This window comes from Globicephala melas, chromosome 5, assembly GCF_963455315.2.
Source record: "Globicephala melas chromosome 5, mGloMel1.2, whole genome shotgun sequence".
Taxonomy (NCBI): domain Eukaryota; kingdom Metazoa; phylum Chordata; class Mammalia; order Artiodactyla; family Delphinidae; genus Globicephala; species Globicephala melas.
In genome coordinates, this window is record NC_083318.1 from 65652789 (window position 1) to 65668430 (window position 15642).

Below are 15642 nucleotides of genomic sequence, written 5' to 3' on the forward strand. Positions count from 1 at the left end.
TCTTTTTGAATTATGGTTTTCTCAGGATATATGCCCAGTTAGTGGGATTGCTGGGTCGTATGGTAGTTCTATTTTTAGTTTTTTGAGGAACCTCCATACAGTTCTCTGTAGTGGCTGTATCAATTTACATTCCCACCAACAGTGCAAGAGGGTTCCCTTTTCTCCACACCCTCTCCAGCATTTATTGTTTGTAGATTTTTTGATGATGGCCATTCTGACTGGTGTGAGATGTTACCTCATTGTAGTTTTGATTTGCATTTCTCAAATGATTAGTGATGTTAAGCATCCTTTCATGTGTTTGTTGGCAGTCTGTATATCTTCTTTGGAGAAATATCTTCTGCCCATTTTTGGATTGAGTTGTTTGTTTTTTTAATATTGAGCTGCATAAGCTGCTTGTATATTTTGGAGATTAATCCTTTGTCAGTTTGTTCGTTTGCAAATATTTTCTCCCATTCTGAGGGTTGTCTTTTCGTCTTGTTTATGGTTTCCTTTGCTGTGCAAAAGCTTTTAAGTTTCATTAGGTCCCACTTGTTTATTTTTGGTTTTATATCCATTTCTCTAGGAGGTGGATCAAAAAGGATCTTGCTATGATTTATGTCATGGAGTGTTCTGCCTATGTTTTCCTCTAAGAGTTTTATAGTCTCTGACCTTACATTTAGGTCCTTAATCCATGTTGAGTTTATGTGTATGGCGTTAGGGAGTCTTCTAATTTCATTCTTTTACATGTAGCTGTCCAGTTTTCCCAGCACCACTTATTGAAGAGGCTGTCTTTCCTCCCTTGTATATTCTTGCCTCCTTTATCAAAGATAAGGTGACCATATGTGCGTGGGTTTATCTCTGGGCTTTCTATCCTGTTCCATTGATCTATATTTCTGTTTTTGTGCCAGTACCATACTGTCTTGATTACTGTAGCTTTGTAGTATAGTCTGAAGTCAGGGAACCTGATTCCTCCAGCTCCGTTTTTCTTTCTCAAGATTGCTTTGGCTATTCGGGGTCTTTTGTGTTTCCATACGAATTGTGCAATTTTTTGTTCTAGTTCTGTGAAAAATGCCATTGGTAGTTTGATAGGGATTGCACTGAATCTGTAGATTGCTTTGGGTAGGATAGTCATTTTCACAATGTTGATTCTTCCAATCCAAGAACATGGTATATCTCTCCATCTGTTTGTAACATCTTTAATTTCTTTCATCAGTGTCTTATAGTTTTCTGCATACAGGTCTTTTGTCTCCTTAGGTAGGTTTATTCCTAGGTATTTTATTCATTTTGTTGCAGTGGTAAATGGGAGTGTTTCCTTAATTTCTCTTTCAGATTTTTCATCATTAGTGTATAGGAATGCAAGAGATTTCTGTGCATTAATTTTGTATCCTGCTTCTTTACCAAATTCACTGATTAGCTCTAGTAGTTTTCTGGTAGCATCTTTAGGATTCTCTATGTATAGTATCATGTCATCTGCAAACAGTGACAGTTTTACTTCTTCTTTTGCAATTTGGATTCCTTTTATTTCTTTTTCTTCTCTGATTGCTGTGGCTAAAACTTCCAAAACTATGTTGAAAAATAGTGGTGAGAGTGGACAACCTTGTCTTGTTCCTGATCTTAGTGGAAATGGTTTCAGTTTTTCACCATTGAGAACAATGTTGGCTGTGGGTTTGTCATATATAGCCTTTATTATGTTGAGGTAAGTTCCCTCTACGTCTACTTTCTGGAGGGTTTTTTATCATATATGGGTGTTGAATTTTCTCAAAAGCTTTTTCTGCATCTATTGAGATGATCATGTGGTTTTTCTCCTTCAGTTTGTTAATACGGTTTATCACACTGATGGATTTGCATGTATTGAAGAAACCTTGCATCCCTGGGATAAACCCCACTTGATCATGGTGCATGATCCTTTTCATGTGCTGTTGGATTCTGTTTGCTAGTATTTTGTTGAGGATTTTTGTATCTCTGTTCATCAATGATATTGGCTTGTAGTTTTCTTTGTTTGTGGCATCTTTGTCTGGTTTTGGTATCAGGGTGATGGTGGCCTTGTAGAATGAGTTTGGGAGTGTTCCTGCCTCTGCTATATTTTAGAAGAGTTTGAGAGGATGGGTGTTAGCTCTTCTCTACATGTTTGATAGAATTCGCCTCTGAAGCCATCTGGTCCTGGGCTTTTGTTTGTTGGAAGATTTTTAATCACAGTCTCAATTTCAGTCCTTGTGATTGGTCTATTTATATTTTCTGTTTCTTCCTGGTTCAGTCTCAGAACGTTGTGCTTTTCTAAGAATTTGTCCATTTCTTCCAGGTTGTCCATTTTATTGGCATATAGTTGCTTGTAGTAATCTGTCATGATCCTTTGTATTTCTGCAGTGTCAGTCGTTACTTCTCCTTTTTCATTTCTAATTCTATTGATTGAGTCTTCTCCCTTTTTTTCTTGATGAGTCTGGCTAATGGTTTATCAATTTTGTTTATCTTCTCAAAGAACCAGCTTTTAGTTTTATTCATCTTTGCTATCATTTCCTTCATTTCTTTTTCATTTATTTGTGATCTGATCTTTATGATTTCTTTCCTTCTGCTAACTTTGAGGTTTTTTGTTCTTCTTTCTCTAATTGCTTTAGGTGTAAGGTTAGGTCGTTTATTTGAGATGTTCTTGTTTCTTGAGGTAGGATTGTATTGCTATAAACTTCCCTCTTAGAACTGCTTTTGCTGCATGCCATAGGTTTTGGGTCATTGTGTTTTCATTGTAATTTGTTTCTAGGTTTTGGTTTTTTTTGCGGTACATGGGCCTCTCACTGTTGTGGCCTCTCCCGTTGTGGAGCACAGGCTCTGGACATGCAGGCTCAGCGGTCATGCCTCACGGGCCTAGCCGCTCCGCGGCAGGTGGGATCTTCCCAGACCGGGGCACGAACCGGTGTCCCCTGCATCAGCAGGCGGACTCTCAACCACTGCGCCACCAGGGAAGCCCTCTAGGTATTTCTTTATTTCCTCTTTGATTTCTTCAGTGGCCTCTTGGTTATTGAATAGTCTATTGTTTCGCCTCCATGTGCTTGTGTTTTTTACAGATTTTTTCCTGTAATTGATATCTAGTCTCATAGCATTGTGGTCGGAAAAGATACTTGATATGATTTCAATTTTCTTAAATTTACAGAGGCTTGATTTGTGACCCAAGATATGATCTATCCTGGAAAATGTTCCATGAACACTTGAGAAGAAAGTGTAATATCCTGTTTTTGGTTGGAATGTCCTATAAATATTAATTAAGTCCATCTTGTTTAATGTATCATTTAAAGCTTGTGTTTCCTTACTTATTTTCATTTTGGATGATCTGTCCATTGGTGAAAGTGGGGTGTTAAAGTCCCCTACCATGATTGTGTTACTGTTGCTTTCCCCTTTTATGGCTGTTAGCATTCGCCTTATGTATTGAGGTGCTCCTATGTTGGTTGCATAAATATTTACAATTGTTATATCTTCTTCTTGGATTGATCCTTTGATCATTATGTAGTGTCCTTCTTTGTCTCTTGTAATAGTCTTTATTTTAAAGTCTATTTTGTCTGATATGAGAATTGCTACTCCAGCTTTCTTTTGATTTCCATTTGCATGGAATATCTTTTTCCATCCTCTCACTTTCAGTTTGTATGTGTCTGTACGTCTGAAGTGGGTCTCTTGTAGACAGCATATGTATGGGTCTTGTTTTTGTATCCATTCAACCAATCTATGTCTTTTGGTTGGAGCATTTAATCCATTTACATTTAAGGTAGTTATCGATATGTATGTTCTTTTATCATTGTCTTAACTGTTTTGAGTTTGTTATTGTAGGTCTTTTCCTTCTCTTGTGTTTCCTGCCTAGAGAAGTTCCTTTAGCATTTCCTGTATAGGTGGTTTGGTGGTGCTGAATTCTCTTAGCTTTTGCTTGTCTGTAAAGCTTTTAATTTCTCCACTGAATCTAAATGAGATCCTTGCTGGGTAGAGTAATCTTGGTTGTAGGTTTTTCCCTTTCATCACTTTAAATATATCCTGTCACCCCCTTCTGGTTTGCAAAGTTTCTGCTGAAAGATCAGCTGTTAACTTTATGGGGATTCCATTGTATGTTATTTGTTGCTTTTCCCTTGCTGCTTGTAATATTTTTTCTTTGTATTTAATTTTTGATAGTTTGATTAACATGTGTCTTGGCGTGTTTCTCCTTGGGTTTATCCTGTTTGGGACTCTCTGTGCTTCCTGGACTTGATTGACTATTTCCTTTCCCATGTTAGGGAAGTTTTCAACTATAATATCTTCAAATATTTTCTCAGACCCTTTCTTTTTCTCTTCTTCTTCTGGGACCTCTATAATTCGAATGTTGGTGTGTTTAATGTTGTCCCAGAGGTCTCTGAGGCTGTCCTCAACTCTTTTCATTCTTTTTTCTTTATTCTGCTCTGCAGTAGTTATTTCCACTATTTTATCTTCCAGGTCACTTATCTGTTCTTCTGCCTCAGTTATTCTGCTATTGATTCCTTCTAGAGAATTTTTAATTTCATTTATTGTGTTGTTCATCATTGTTTGTTTGCTCTTTAGTTCTTCTAGGTCCTTGTTAAATGTTTCTTGTATTTTCTCCATTCTATTTCCAAGATTTTGGATCATCTTTACTATCATTACTCTGAATTCTCTTTCACATAGACTGCCTATTTCCTCTTCATTTGTTTGGTCTGGGGGGTTTTTACCTTGCTCCTTCATCTGCTGTGTGTTTCTCTGTCATCTCATTTTGCTTAACTTACTATGTTTGGGGTCTCTGTTTCGCAGGCTGCAGGTTCGTAGTTCCCGTTGTTTTTGTTGTCTGCCCCCAGTGGGTAAGCTTGGCTCAGTGGGTTGTGTAGGCTTCCTGGTGGAGGGTCCTGGTACCTGTGTTCTGGTGGATGAGGCTGGATCTTATCTTTCCGGTGGGCAGGACCAAGTCCGGTGGTGTGTTTTGGGGTGTCTGTGGCCTTATTATGATTTTAGGTAACCTCTTTGCTAATGGGTGGGTTTGTGTTCCCATCTTGCTAGTTGTTTGGCATGGGGTGTCCAGCACTGTAGCTTGCTGGTCGTTGAGTGGAGCTGGGTCTTAGCGTTGAGATGGAGATCTCTGGGAGAGCTGTCGCCATTTGATATTACATGGGGCTGAGAGGTCTCTGGTGGAGCAATGTCCTGAACTCGGCTCTCCCACCTCAGAGGCTCAGGCCTGACACCCGGCCAGAGCACCAAGACCTGTTTTTTAGGAATTCTGGGGTATTTGGTTCTTTGTTTTCTTTCTTTCAGGTATTTTTTTTCTTACTTAGTTGCAGTGAAATTTCCAGGAATGAAACAATAGGCAGGTGAATGGTCTCCAATTCAAAGCCAGGCATTTGTCAAGCTCTTGCTAGTTCTTGTTTCCCTGGTTTCCCTGAAAGGGAGAACCAGGAGGTGGTGCCGGGCTCTGTCCCTACTGCTTCCCCGTGAAGACCGGTGCTCACACGTCCTCTCACTGCCTCTGCTCTTGGAGGGGCAGCCTGTGAACACACGTCCCAATCTGGGACATGTAGGGCTGTGGTACAGACCATCTGTGTATTTCTCACTCTGTCCCGTCTGCCACAGATCAGCTGCTTCACCCTCTTCTGACAGCCTCAAATGCTTCCCTTCCAGTTATGAAGGGATCTTTATAGTCCTTTCTGGTGTCCAAGGTCTTCTGCTAGTTTTCAGCTGGTTTTCTGTGAGAACTGTTGCATCTATAGATGTATTCCTATGTGGAGAGAGATGAACTCCACGTCTACCTACTCCTCTGCCATCTTGAATATCAGTACCTTGAATAATATTAATTGTACATTTAGTTTTCAATTCTTTATTTGGATGAAATAAAAAGAGCACTTGCTAATTAAAATGCCAAGACACATGACACTGTAGAAATTCCTTGCTGCTGAATTATACCTGGACATTCTCCATAGACCTGACTCTTCTATGAACTGAGTGTTTCCAATGCTGGGCTTGGAATACTCAGCCTCTGAAATTTGCATTGGTTTGGAGCCTTCCTCTATGGCACAATCAACTGTAGCATTTCCTGAGGCCCCCAGGTGTAGCTGCATAATCACTGCTGCACCTTTGATTACAGATTTACTAACCATATGACCCTGAAGGTGCTGTATAACTTCTCTGAACCTTGTCTTCCTTGGTAGTACAATGAGATAATAATACTTTCAGAGTGTTGTGGGCTTTATTTGAAATAATTACACAGAAGCCTGTAGCACAGTGCCCAATACATGAACGAATCCTCCCAGTAGCTAATCCAAGAGGCCCACCATAGCCAACACCAATTCTTATCTATAGGTAAATTGTCTTGCTTTGGGAATTCCTAAGTACCTGTGCAGAATGGAGAAGGGACCCATCACCCATCACAAAACCCCCTCAATATCTCCAGCCACGTTCCAGAACTACCAACCATTTGTGGAGGCTCAGTCTTAAGCCAGTACTGGGAATCCTGAGTTTGTTGGGAAGCTGAGTACATCCACAGAGGATGGGACCCCCAGAAGGACCCCAAGGCTGGCATTCATGACACAGATCTGAAGAGTAGTATAACATAACCCATTGAGTTCCATTTTAAATGACACGGGAACAACCATGTCAAATTGTTCTAGTCCCCCCGGCAGGGATGGAGAGGAAGGGTGTCCTACAGAGATACATTCTTATTTCTGTGTATGGAAAATAGAATAAGAAAGAGAGAAATTACTGACCTATATAGGTGAATTCTCGAAAGTACCCACCTAAATTTGATGTTCTTTTGATGATAAATAGCTCTTCATAGAATGGAAAATTAAAAGAAATTGGAAAATAAGGTTGAGGGGAAGTAAGCATTCGATTAGTCTGAACTCAATAGACTCGGGGCAGTTTTGCTCAGACGTGAAGTGGCCCAAAGCTATAGGGTCTACAAAGGGGAGAGAAGAGGATGCATTACCCAGCATGAAGTTATCCCATTTATTTGTTCAACGAACATTTCCTGAAGACCTAAAAATTCAAGGTCTTGAGATACTTAAGCAGGATAAAGGGCCCTCTTTGCTCTCAAGGAACCCCTAGGCCAGAGAAAGATCCAGATCTGTAAACAGATAAATTATAGAACAAAGTGTGCCAAACGCTCTGCATTCTTTCTCTGGAACCTTTTCTATCTCTGTTATGGTAATTATCCCACTGTCTCCTGGGGATCGTTTATATATGGGTCACTCCCTCACAAGCCCACCCCCCCATCCCCACTCTCAGCTGTAAGCTCCATGAGGCTGGGGCTCTTGGCCTCCTGCTACGCCACCTGGTCATAAGTAAGTGCTCAGCAAATTGTCACCGAAAAAGGAGCATGACCACTTCTCTTGCCCTCCTCTTTATCACAATGGTCTCTTCCTCTTTATCTTCCTCTGAAAATGTTCATTGTTTTTCTTTCTTGCTTTCTAACAAATATTCCATATTTTCTTCTGTGCTCAATCCCCATATCCCACACTTCTCCCGCCTGTTTCTGCTTACTCCTGACTTATTCTTGCCATCACAACCTAGGGAAATCTGAAAATTAACTACATAATTTCTAATTGTTGCTCTTATCTTCCTGCTGTTGGACTTTCCCCATTGGGCTCCCTATAGCTTTATTCACATTACCACACCCTTTTCATCAAAAGTCAAGGAAGGGCCATGCCCCTGAGAGAGGGTCTGAACATTTAAACCGCTTCCAGGTCTTAGGAAAATGCCAAGTGGAGCCAACCTCCAACTCCATTAATTCCAGGAGAATTTTCCACCTGGGATCCATATTTAGATGACATTTTATGGTCATCCAAGGAAATTTGGGAAACTCTGGATTTTATACAATAAGATAGTTTTTCTCCTGCATAACTTGTCAGAGGCTTTCATAGGCAGATATGCAGTATGAATCCCAAGAGTGGCATATAGGAAATACATTTCCCTCCCTGATTCGGCCACCTTTCTCTGACTTTTTGTGACCATCCCTACCATTTGCAGGAACCACAGCAAGAGTATCCACCGAGGCCCACATTTCACACGTCTAAATACATTAAAGCTATAGATATTTATAATGTTAAAAATTGAGCAACAGCCATGGCCTAGCTCGTGTTCTCAGCCTGGAGACTTCCCTGGATGGGCCAGCCATTGTGCACCTGAGTGGTAGCCTGGATTACTGGGGGCAGGGCAGGGGAGGTGGGCTGGCCCAGCTATCTTGGGCAGTAGCTAGACCCATCTAAACCTTGGACAGGACTGACTCTGTCCAGCTTCGCAGGCAGCCAGAGTAGGTAGAGTCTGCCTGCCCCGCACCCTGCCCCAGACTCTCCCCCTCCTCCCTAGTTCCTTCACCCTCACCCTGCTCTTTCCCTCAGCATTCCCAGACAGTTCTAAGTGCCTCCCCAAACTATCCCATCAGAACAGAGAGAAGGGAAGAAGCACAGTTATCGGGGAGCCTGGATTGCCTCAGCACCTACTCTGGGTGACAAGGGAGGCCAACTTTAAACACATCAGCCTCCCCACTTTTGCTGGTTTCCCAGGGACCAGCTGTGATTTCTCTTCCCCCCTCAGACCCTCTCAATCTCATCATATTCCGTGGCCTGGGTGCCCACTTTGGTTCATGCATCCTCCTCCCATTATTCCCGTTTACTTACTTGGTTCTCAAAATCACAAAAACCTTTTTTAAAAGACCAAACAAACCAAAGTCTGTGGGTTTGAATGTTTGTTTTGTGGGCCCTGATCAGGGACTCCCCTTGCCTGGATCTCTGGTGATGCTGGTGAACACTGGTGAGTTAAATGATCCCACTTTAGAGAAAACTGGGGTGGAAAAGCAATAATAGCAGTATAAAAGATTAGTTCTGTAGCACAGCAAACACCACTTCTCACAAAATGCAGTTCTGCTGAAGTAAGCATTCCTATTTGCTTGGACCCGGGATCAGTATGCAGCATGAGTGTCTTATGCTTAGGAGCGTGAATACATTTAAGAAATCACTTCTAAGAGAAACAAAGCAAAAGCCTTCCCATGCCAGTGGCTAATTACTTCTCCTTTTCATTAGCTCCGAAAAGGTTCACAGAATCATAACAGCATATTGGAAGTAAACCAAAGAGGGACTAGGATTTAAAAGTGGTTTCTGGGCTTCCCTGGTGGCGCGGTGATTGGGAGTCCGCCTGCCGATGCAGGGGACGCGGGTTTGTACCCCGGTTCGGGAGGATCCCACATGCCGCGGAGCGGCTGGGCCCGTGAGCCATGGCCGCTGAGCCTGCGCGTCCGGAGCCTGTGCTCCGCAACGGGAGAGGCCACAGCAGTGAGAGGCCCGCGTACCGCAAAAAAAAAAAAAAAAAAGTGGTTTCTGCCAACAAAGAGCACCTTTAGATACGGGAAGGTTTCTGCTTCTGTGTGTCCATCACGGTGTCAAACCGTGAGCTAATCGTGCCCCTTGTCCTGGCCTGGCCTTGAGGACATGGCTCAGTTCTGATCATGGTTTTATATTCTAAACAGTTGAAGTTGTGGGCTTGGGACCCGGAAGAGGAACGCAGGCGACAGGAAAAATGGCAACAGGAGCAGGAACGTTTGCTCCAGGTAGGACTGGGTGTGCTGCTTTTTATTTTTTTTCTTCTTTTTGGTGATGCTCTCTTAATTTCTGCTGTATTAAATAGATGTTCAGCCCAGGAAATACATGGAATCAGCTTCTTCTCAGAAGTCGTTGAGTCTAAGTCTGTTCATTTTGTGTCCATGAGACAGAATGCTCTGAGTCTAATACCTCCCACCAGAGGTTACACTGATGAACATAAGGAGAAAGCATTTCACGTAGAAAAAAATCCAAGTATTGATTAAGGGCCAGCCCACCCACTCATCACCTTGTTCGCTGCCAATCAAATTCCAGTCCAACTAGCAGCGGGAAGGAATTATCAGAAGGTTATTGATAGCATACATGTGAAATAAAAGTTGACCTGGGTCTTCTTCCTTAAGTAGAAATGTTTGCTCCATCTTTGAGCAAAAGCTTCTAATTTTCAATTCTAGAAAAATTCTGGGAGTTAACTTATCATGCTCCTACTTGTTTCATCCCAGTTTGTGGAGCAACAGAGCTTCAAAAAGTAATCTAGTAACCTTAGAAACTAACCTATGCTGAGCATTTGGGGTGTGCCAGAACTGGCGTATTTGTAGGTGCTTGACATATTTTACTTAACTTCATTCTCATAAAACTCATCAAAGTATGTCTTATTGATCTCAGTTTGCAATTGAAGAAATTAAGGCTCAAAATAAGTTATATAGGGCTTCCCTGGTGGCGCAGTGGTTGAGAGTCCGCCTGCCGATGCAGGGGACACGGGTTCGTGCCCCGGTCCGGGAAGATCCCACATGCCACGGAGCGGCTGGGCCCGTGAGCCATGGCCGCTGAGCCTGTGCGTCTGGAGCCTGTGCTCCGCAACAGGAGAGGCCACAACAGTGAGAGGCCCAGGCACCGCAAAAAAAAAAAAAAAAAAAAAAAAAAAGTTATATAATTGCCCGCGGTCATACCTCTAACAAATGTTGAGCTTCGTTTCAAATCCAAGCTTGGGTGACTCTAAAACTCATGTTCTTTCCCCTATACTCCCAATGGTATTGATTTTACCAAAAGTCATAAAGAAAAAGAATGTTAAATCTCATTTATTTTTGTGACTTTCTGCTGATGCGTAGAAAGCAATGCTTAATGCAAGTTTATTTTACTTTTTTTTCTTATCTTTTTGTTCTAGTCCTTTGGCTTAATTCCCAGGGGTGGGGAGCAAAGGTCAGCTAGATAGTTAATTAATTGTACTGTGGCTGTAGGTCTGCCCATTAAGTTTGACACTTTTCAAAGTTACATAGGAATAAACCTTCAATACCAAAATCTAGTTCTTAGTAAGAACTAGGTTCAGCAAAGTCCCAGAGCTGTTGGCACATTTAGGTCCATTGGGAGACCCCAGACCAGCCCTGGTCATCTGCTATTCTGTTGGAAGTCAGATGCCCATTTCACCAGGAGTCAGAAATTCCACAGAGTAAAGAAGATGGCCTGTGTTTCCCATGGTCTTGCTGTGTCTGTTATTCTTTGAAAGGTGGCCGTGGTTTTAGGTGTGGGTTGTGGGCTTAGGGGCAAGGTGTTTATGGGGAAGGAAGGGTGTCGTGTGTGTGTGTGTGTGTGTGTGTGGACAGATATACCACATCTTTGGCCCCTGTATCATCAGTTCATCCTCTTGGTGAGGGAAACATGTGATATAAACTCCTAGAACCAATAAATGTAAGAAGCTTTGTTTGTTTTTCATCTTCTGTAAAGTTTTAAGGTCTGTTTCCTCTATTCTGAAGACCCTTGGAGTCCCTGTCTAAAACTTTACAATATTAGGTTTTATAACAAAATTTTTAGCCGAAGTTTAAAAGCCTACCATGGATTGACCACCAGTGGTTTGGCCAGAGCATTAATAGGAACATTAGGCTCCAGACAATCCCATAAAGCCCTTTTGCTCCTAAGATAATAACATAACAAGTAATACCTGGAGGAATTCTCAGTGTCTTCCCCAAGAAGATGGAAGCACAGACTCATGTTAGCCTCAGAGAGAGGACTGGCAGTAATCAGCCTAAGATATTAGACTGTGCGTAGTATACTCCAGCAATTCCTTTGTCTCTGTCACGTCAGGGATGCCATTCTCAAGGCATCCAGGGGTGTCAGTTCTCATCTTAAGCATTCGTTTTAATTTCCATGTATTCATTTCTTCTAGTCAGCTGTCAGGGACTCCAGTCACATTTTTAAAGCTCTCCTTATCCTTACATCCTTTTCCTATTCAGAGTATTTTTATTTTTTTCTCTGGAAGTGGTGACTAGTGTCCTATTTTTTTCTGAAAACAATAATAGCAATTCTGATATCAAAGCCTTCTAATGGGCTGTTTAAAAGCTACTCTTAATTCAGGAGGACTTAAAGTTAGGCGGATTCCATTTTAGTAGAATGGCCACAAGCAAAGAGTAATTCAGCCACTCAGCTAATTATCGTCCTGCCCACTTTGGACCTTTCTCCATCATCTATCTTGTAAACCTGCGAGGTTTTTTTTTTTTTTAATCTTTTATTAAACTCTCCCAGCAGCAACGTATCTCTATTAGTGGAATGGCAAAACTCATCTCTGAAGGGCCCAGTAAAAGCAAACTATTGGTTTAACCTACCTCTGAGGACAAAACCCAAGTTAAGAAAGAGTTTAGAATCTTCCCATCTTTTCTCTTTCCATAAGCAAATGCCTACTCATATATCTGAAGAACAATTCTATGAAACACCCACAGCAGAAAAGATTGTTCTCTGTTGGATTTTTATGTCCGTAACATGTCTGAGTACCACAGAATGGTATTCCCCTTTTGGTGCATGAATGGGTTAGCTTCAGAACCTTACAGCAAGAAGAGAGTCTTGCAACACATTGTACATGATGGTTTGGCGGGGGGGGAAGTGCCAATGATGTATGCACTGCTCCGTTCAGAACAATCTATGGAAATTCCATAACAGGAGAGATACCGGAAGGAACAGGACAAGCTGAAGGAAGAGTGGGAAAAGGCCCAAAAGGAGGTGGAAGAGGAAGAGCGCAGATACTATGAGGAGGTAGGAAATTCCCCGGAAGGAATTTGACCCTGAAGCCCTGATTCCTCAAAGTCTATCAGCACTTTCTCTGTCTGTGCTGTGTGTACCCATGGGGCATGTCTGATTCTCTTTACTCACAACAGAGCCCTATCAACCTTTCAAAAGAGTCCTATCCTATAGGCTGTAAAAGCTACTACTCTTCCCAGTTTAGCTTGTGGTAAGGGTGTGTTGAGTCATGGTCAAGGGGGAGAATAGAATTGTATCTCTTCTTTAGTCACAAAGGTCAGATTCTTGATTTGTCTTAGATGACATGAAAGTATCAATTTGTTTATCTGTGTGTTTGTTTGAGGCAAGCATGTTTGGTAGTAGTGAATTAATATTAATTTTTATGAGGATAATTTTGATATCAAGGCTAAGTGAATCCTTACTGCTGCATTCACTGTATGGTACTAAAGAGATTTAGAAGGGAGGAGAATTTGGTTTTGTTTGTTTCATTTTTAGATGAACAAACCAGACCACGTTTGAGAATTTGAAGCTACACTTTATATATATTATCCAAAATCTGTTTATGATTAATATTGTTGTGAATTTGTTCTTCAACAATAATTTTTGTGCATAATACTTTCCCTAATAGCATTTCTAATTAGGCCTCTTGAATCACACTAATTAACTCGCAAAGACTCTGTTTTTCTAAATTAAATGCTCATTTCTAAATCATTGCCCATAGAGCATGTTATCTGATTTACATGCTTTTTAAAAGTAAGACCTTTTTTATGCCCTGCTTGTTTACACATAATTCTGATGTTTGTCCCTAAATTTCTTTAATGACACTTTTCTCTTGACATATGATTTATCCTTTCTCCCCCTTTCATTAATTCCTGTCCTTCCCCTAGGAGCGCAAAATAATTGAGGACACTGTAGTTCCATTTACTATTTCTTCAAGTTCTGCAGACCAGCTGTCTACATCCTCCTCTGTGACTGAAGGCAGTGGGACAATGGTAAGACCATAGATTAAAAGGAATTCATGAAATAAGAAAACTAAAATAGAAGTACTAAACCACAAGGCCAAGTTTTCCACCAGTTTAAATCCAGGACTAGCTGTTTCTCTAGAATCATGTCAGCTACTACGTGGCCACTGTACCCCATCATACTGTCATTGCCGTGGTGAAACCCTAGAGTCAATCCCTGAGAGCAGTAAACATATTACTGAGGCCAGCCCTGCCCCCACAGGCTGGGAACCAAAGTCTCTGCACTGGTTGGCAAGACCCTGGTTAGTGATGCCACATGCTGGAATGTCTTTCTAACTGCCCATCATTCATTCATTTAGCAGACCTATGTTTCTCTCTGCCAGACCATACATCTCTTTGCACTGGATGTTAGCAGTAGGATGCCAACAATACACTCTCACCGGCCTCCATGAAAGTTTCTTCTGAATCACTCTTAAAATTCCCCATGAATATATATATGTGTGTCTTCAAGGTCTGGAGAGAGTCCAGAAAGACTGGTCAACCTCCATATCCCCCAAATAAGGTCATGGAGGTAGTGGACATTGGTCATACCAACACCTGGATAGTCTATAATCTGCATTTTAGTTTTTGATGGTATAATAACAGAATAAATTCATTTTGCAATAAACATAATATCACTTGGGTATATGTCATATTAGTCATTTCTGTAGTCAATTAATATATGCTGCAATACACTAAAATTTTTAAATTATCCAATTTTAACTTAATACAAATGAAGATTGTACAAAAGTAATTCACCAAATTTGATATTGCATGGTCACTCAGGAAGCTCAGAATATTGCTTATCTTTGCTGTTATATACAAAGATTATCACAAAAGCCAAGTCTTTCATGTCTCTTTCATATATTGCAATGATAATTATGAAAGATTTTCTAGACTCTAAAATAAGTTATTTATGTATCATCATCAAAGGAATTCTACACTGTCCAACAATTTTTCAATATTTACCAGCCATTTTCAAATATCAAAATTTGAAGTGTATTGTTTTTTATTTCTATTTTATTTTTTTAACATCTTTATTGGCGTATAATTGCTTTACAGTGGTGTGTTAGTTTCTGCTTGTTTTTTACTTAAATTTTTAAAATTTAAATTAAAGATTAAAAATTTTTTATACAATTTTTAAATGTTACACTACATAATCTGCATTTTGAAATAACCCACGGGCACTCAAATGCCACTTGTCCTGAAATAAGCAATCCTATGACTTTGTTTTATTCTGAAAGATGGGTTTTCTAGCCAGTTCCCTTTTATGATAACTTTTGAGAGAGATCCAGGTTACATGTTCATTTCAAATCATTGGAAATCAGTTACTATTCAGTTAATTTTTTTTTTTTTTTTTTGCGGTACGCGGGCCTCTCACTGTTGTGGCCTCTCCCATTGTGGAGCACAGGCTCCGGACGCACAGACTCAGCGGCCATGGCTCACGGGCCCAGCCGCTCCATGGCACGTGGGATCTTCCCGAACCAGGGCACGAACCCGTGTCCCCTGCATTGGCAGGCAGACTCTCAACCACTGCGCCACCAGGGAAGCCCTATTCAGTTAATTTGAACGACTGTTCTTTAAATTGTAGTCAGTGTGATTGAGAAAGTGCTTCAGATATTCCATGGCCAAACATGAGTATTGTCCAGTGTGTTTAAAAATTATATTCAAGATTATCCTTGTTTTCCCCATTAGAATAAGATGGACTTGGAAAACTGTCGAGAGGAGGAACAAAAGACAAGACAGAAGAAACCATTCCAGGGGGATAACAGTGGCTCATTGCTTAAGACTAAGGAAGGTGATCCACTGGAGGAAAAGGGCAGGTATGAGCCGTTCCAGGCTGTCCATCCATATGCGCAAAGCTGGGCTGTGCCCCTTCACTCCCAGGAAGGGCACCCATCACTAATGCAAATCATATTCAGCTTTGAAATTATCATTCCAGTAATACATTATGCATATATTATTGCTTGAAGACATTCTAATGGCTCTCAAGTCAGTGTCCTTATACTATTGAATATAAATAGGTGAAACCTTTTTTTAAATGAGGGGAGACAGTATAGATCACCAAAGGAGCATGTTGTCAATTCAAAGTCCCAAACCTAAATACCACTCACCTGAAATGG

The 15642-nt window shown here is 41.0% G+C and overlaps 1 protein-coding gene across 7 annotated transcripts in view; it reads left to right on the forward strand.

Annotated features, from left to right (window-relative positions):
- LIMCH1 (LIM and calponin homology domains 1) overlaps positions 1 to 15642 on the forward strand; it is a 342005-nt gene that overhangs the window by 309388 nt on the left and 16975 nt on the right. For all 7 annotated transcript variants that reach the window (XM_030881135.2, XM_030881128.3, XM_060299272.2 and 4 more), the window contains 4 exons: positions 9446 to 9526; positions 12441 to 12533; positions 13406 to 13510; positions 15215 to 15342. In XM_030881135.2, coding sequence (XP_030736995.1) covers positions 9446 to 9526; positions 12441 to 12533; positions 13406 to 13510; positions 15215 to 15342 — 407 coding nt within the window. The remainder of the gene's footprint in view (positions 1 to 9445; positions 9527 to 12440; positions 12534 to 13405; positions 13511 to 15214; positions 15343 to 15642) is intronic.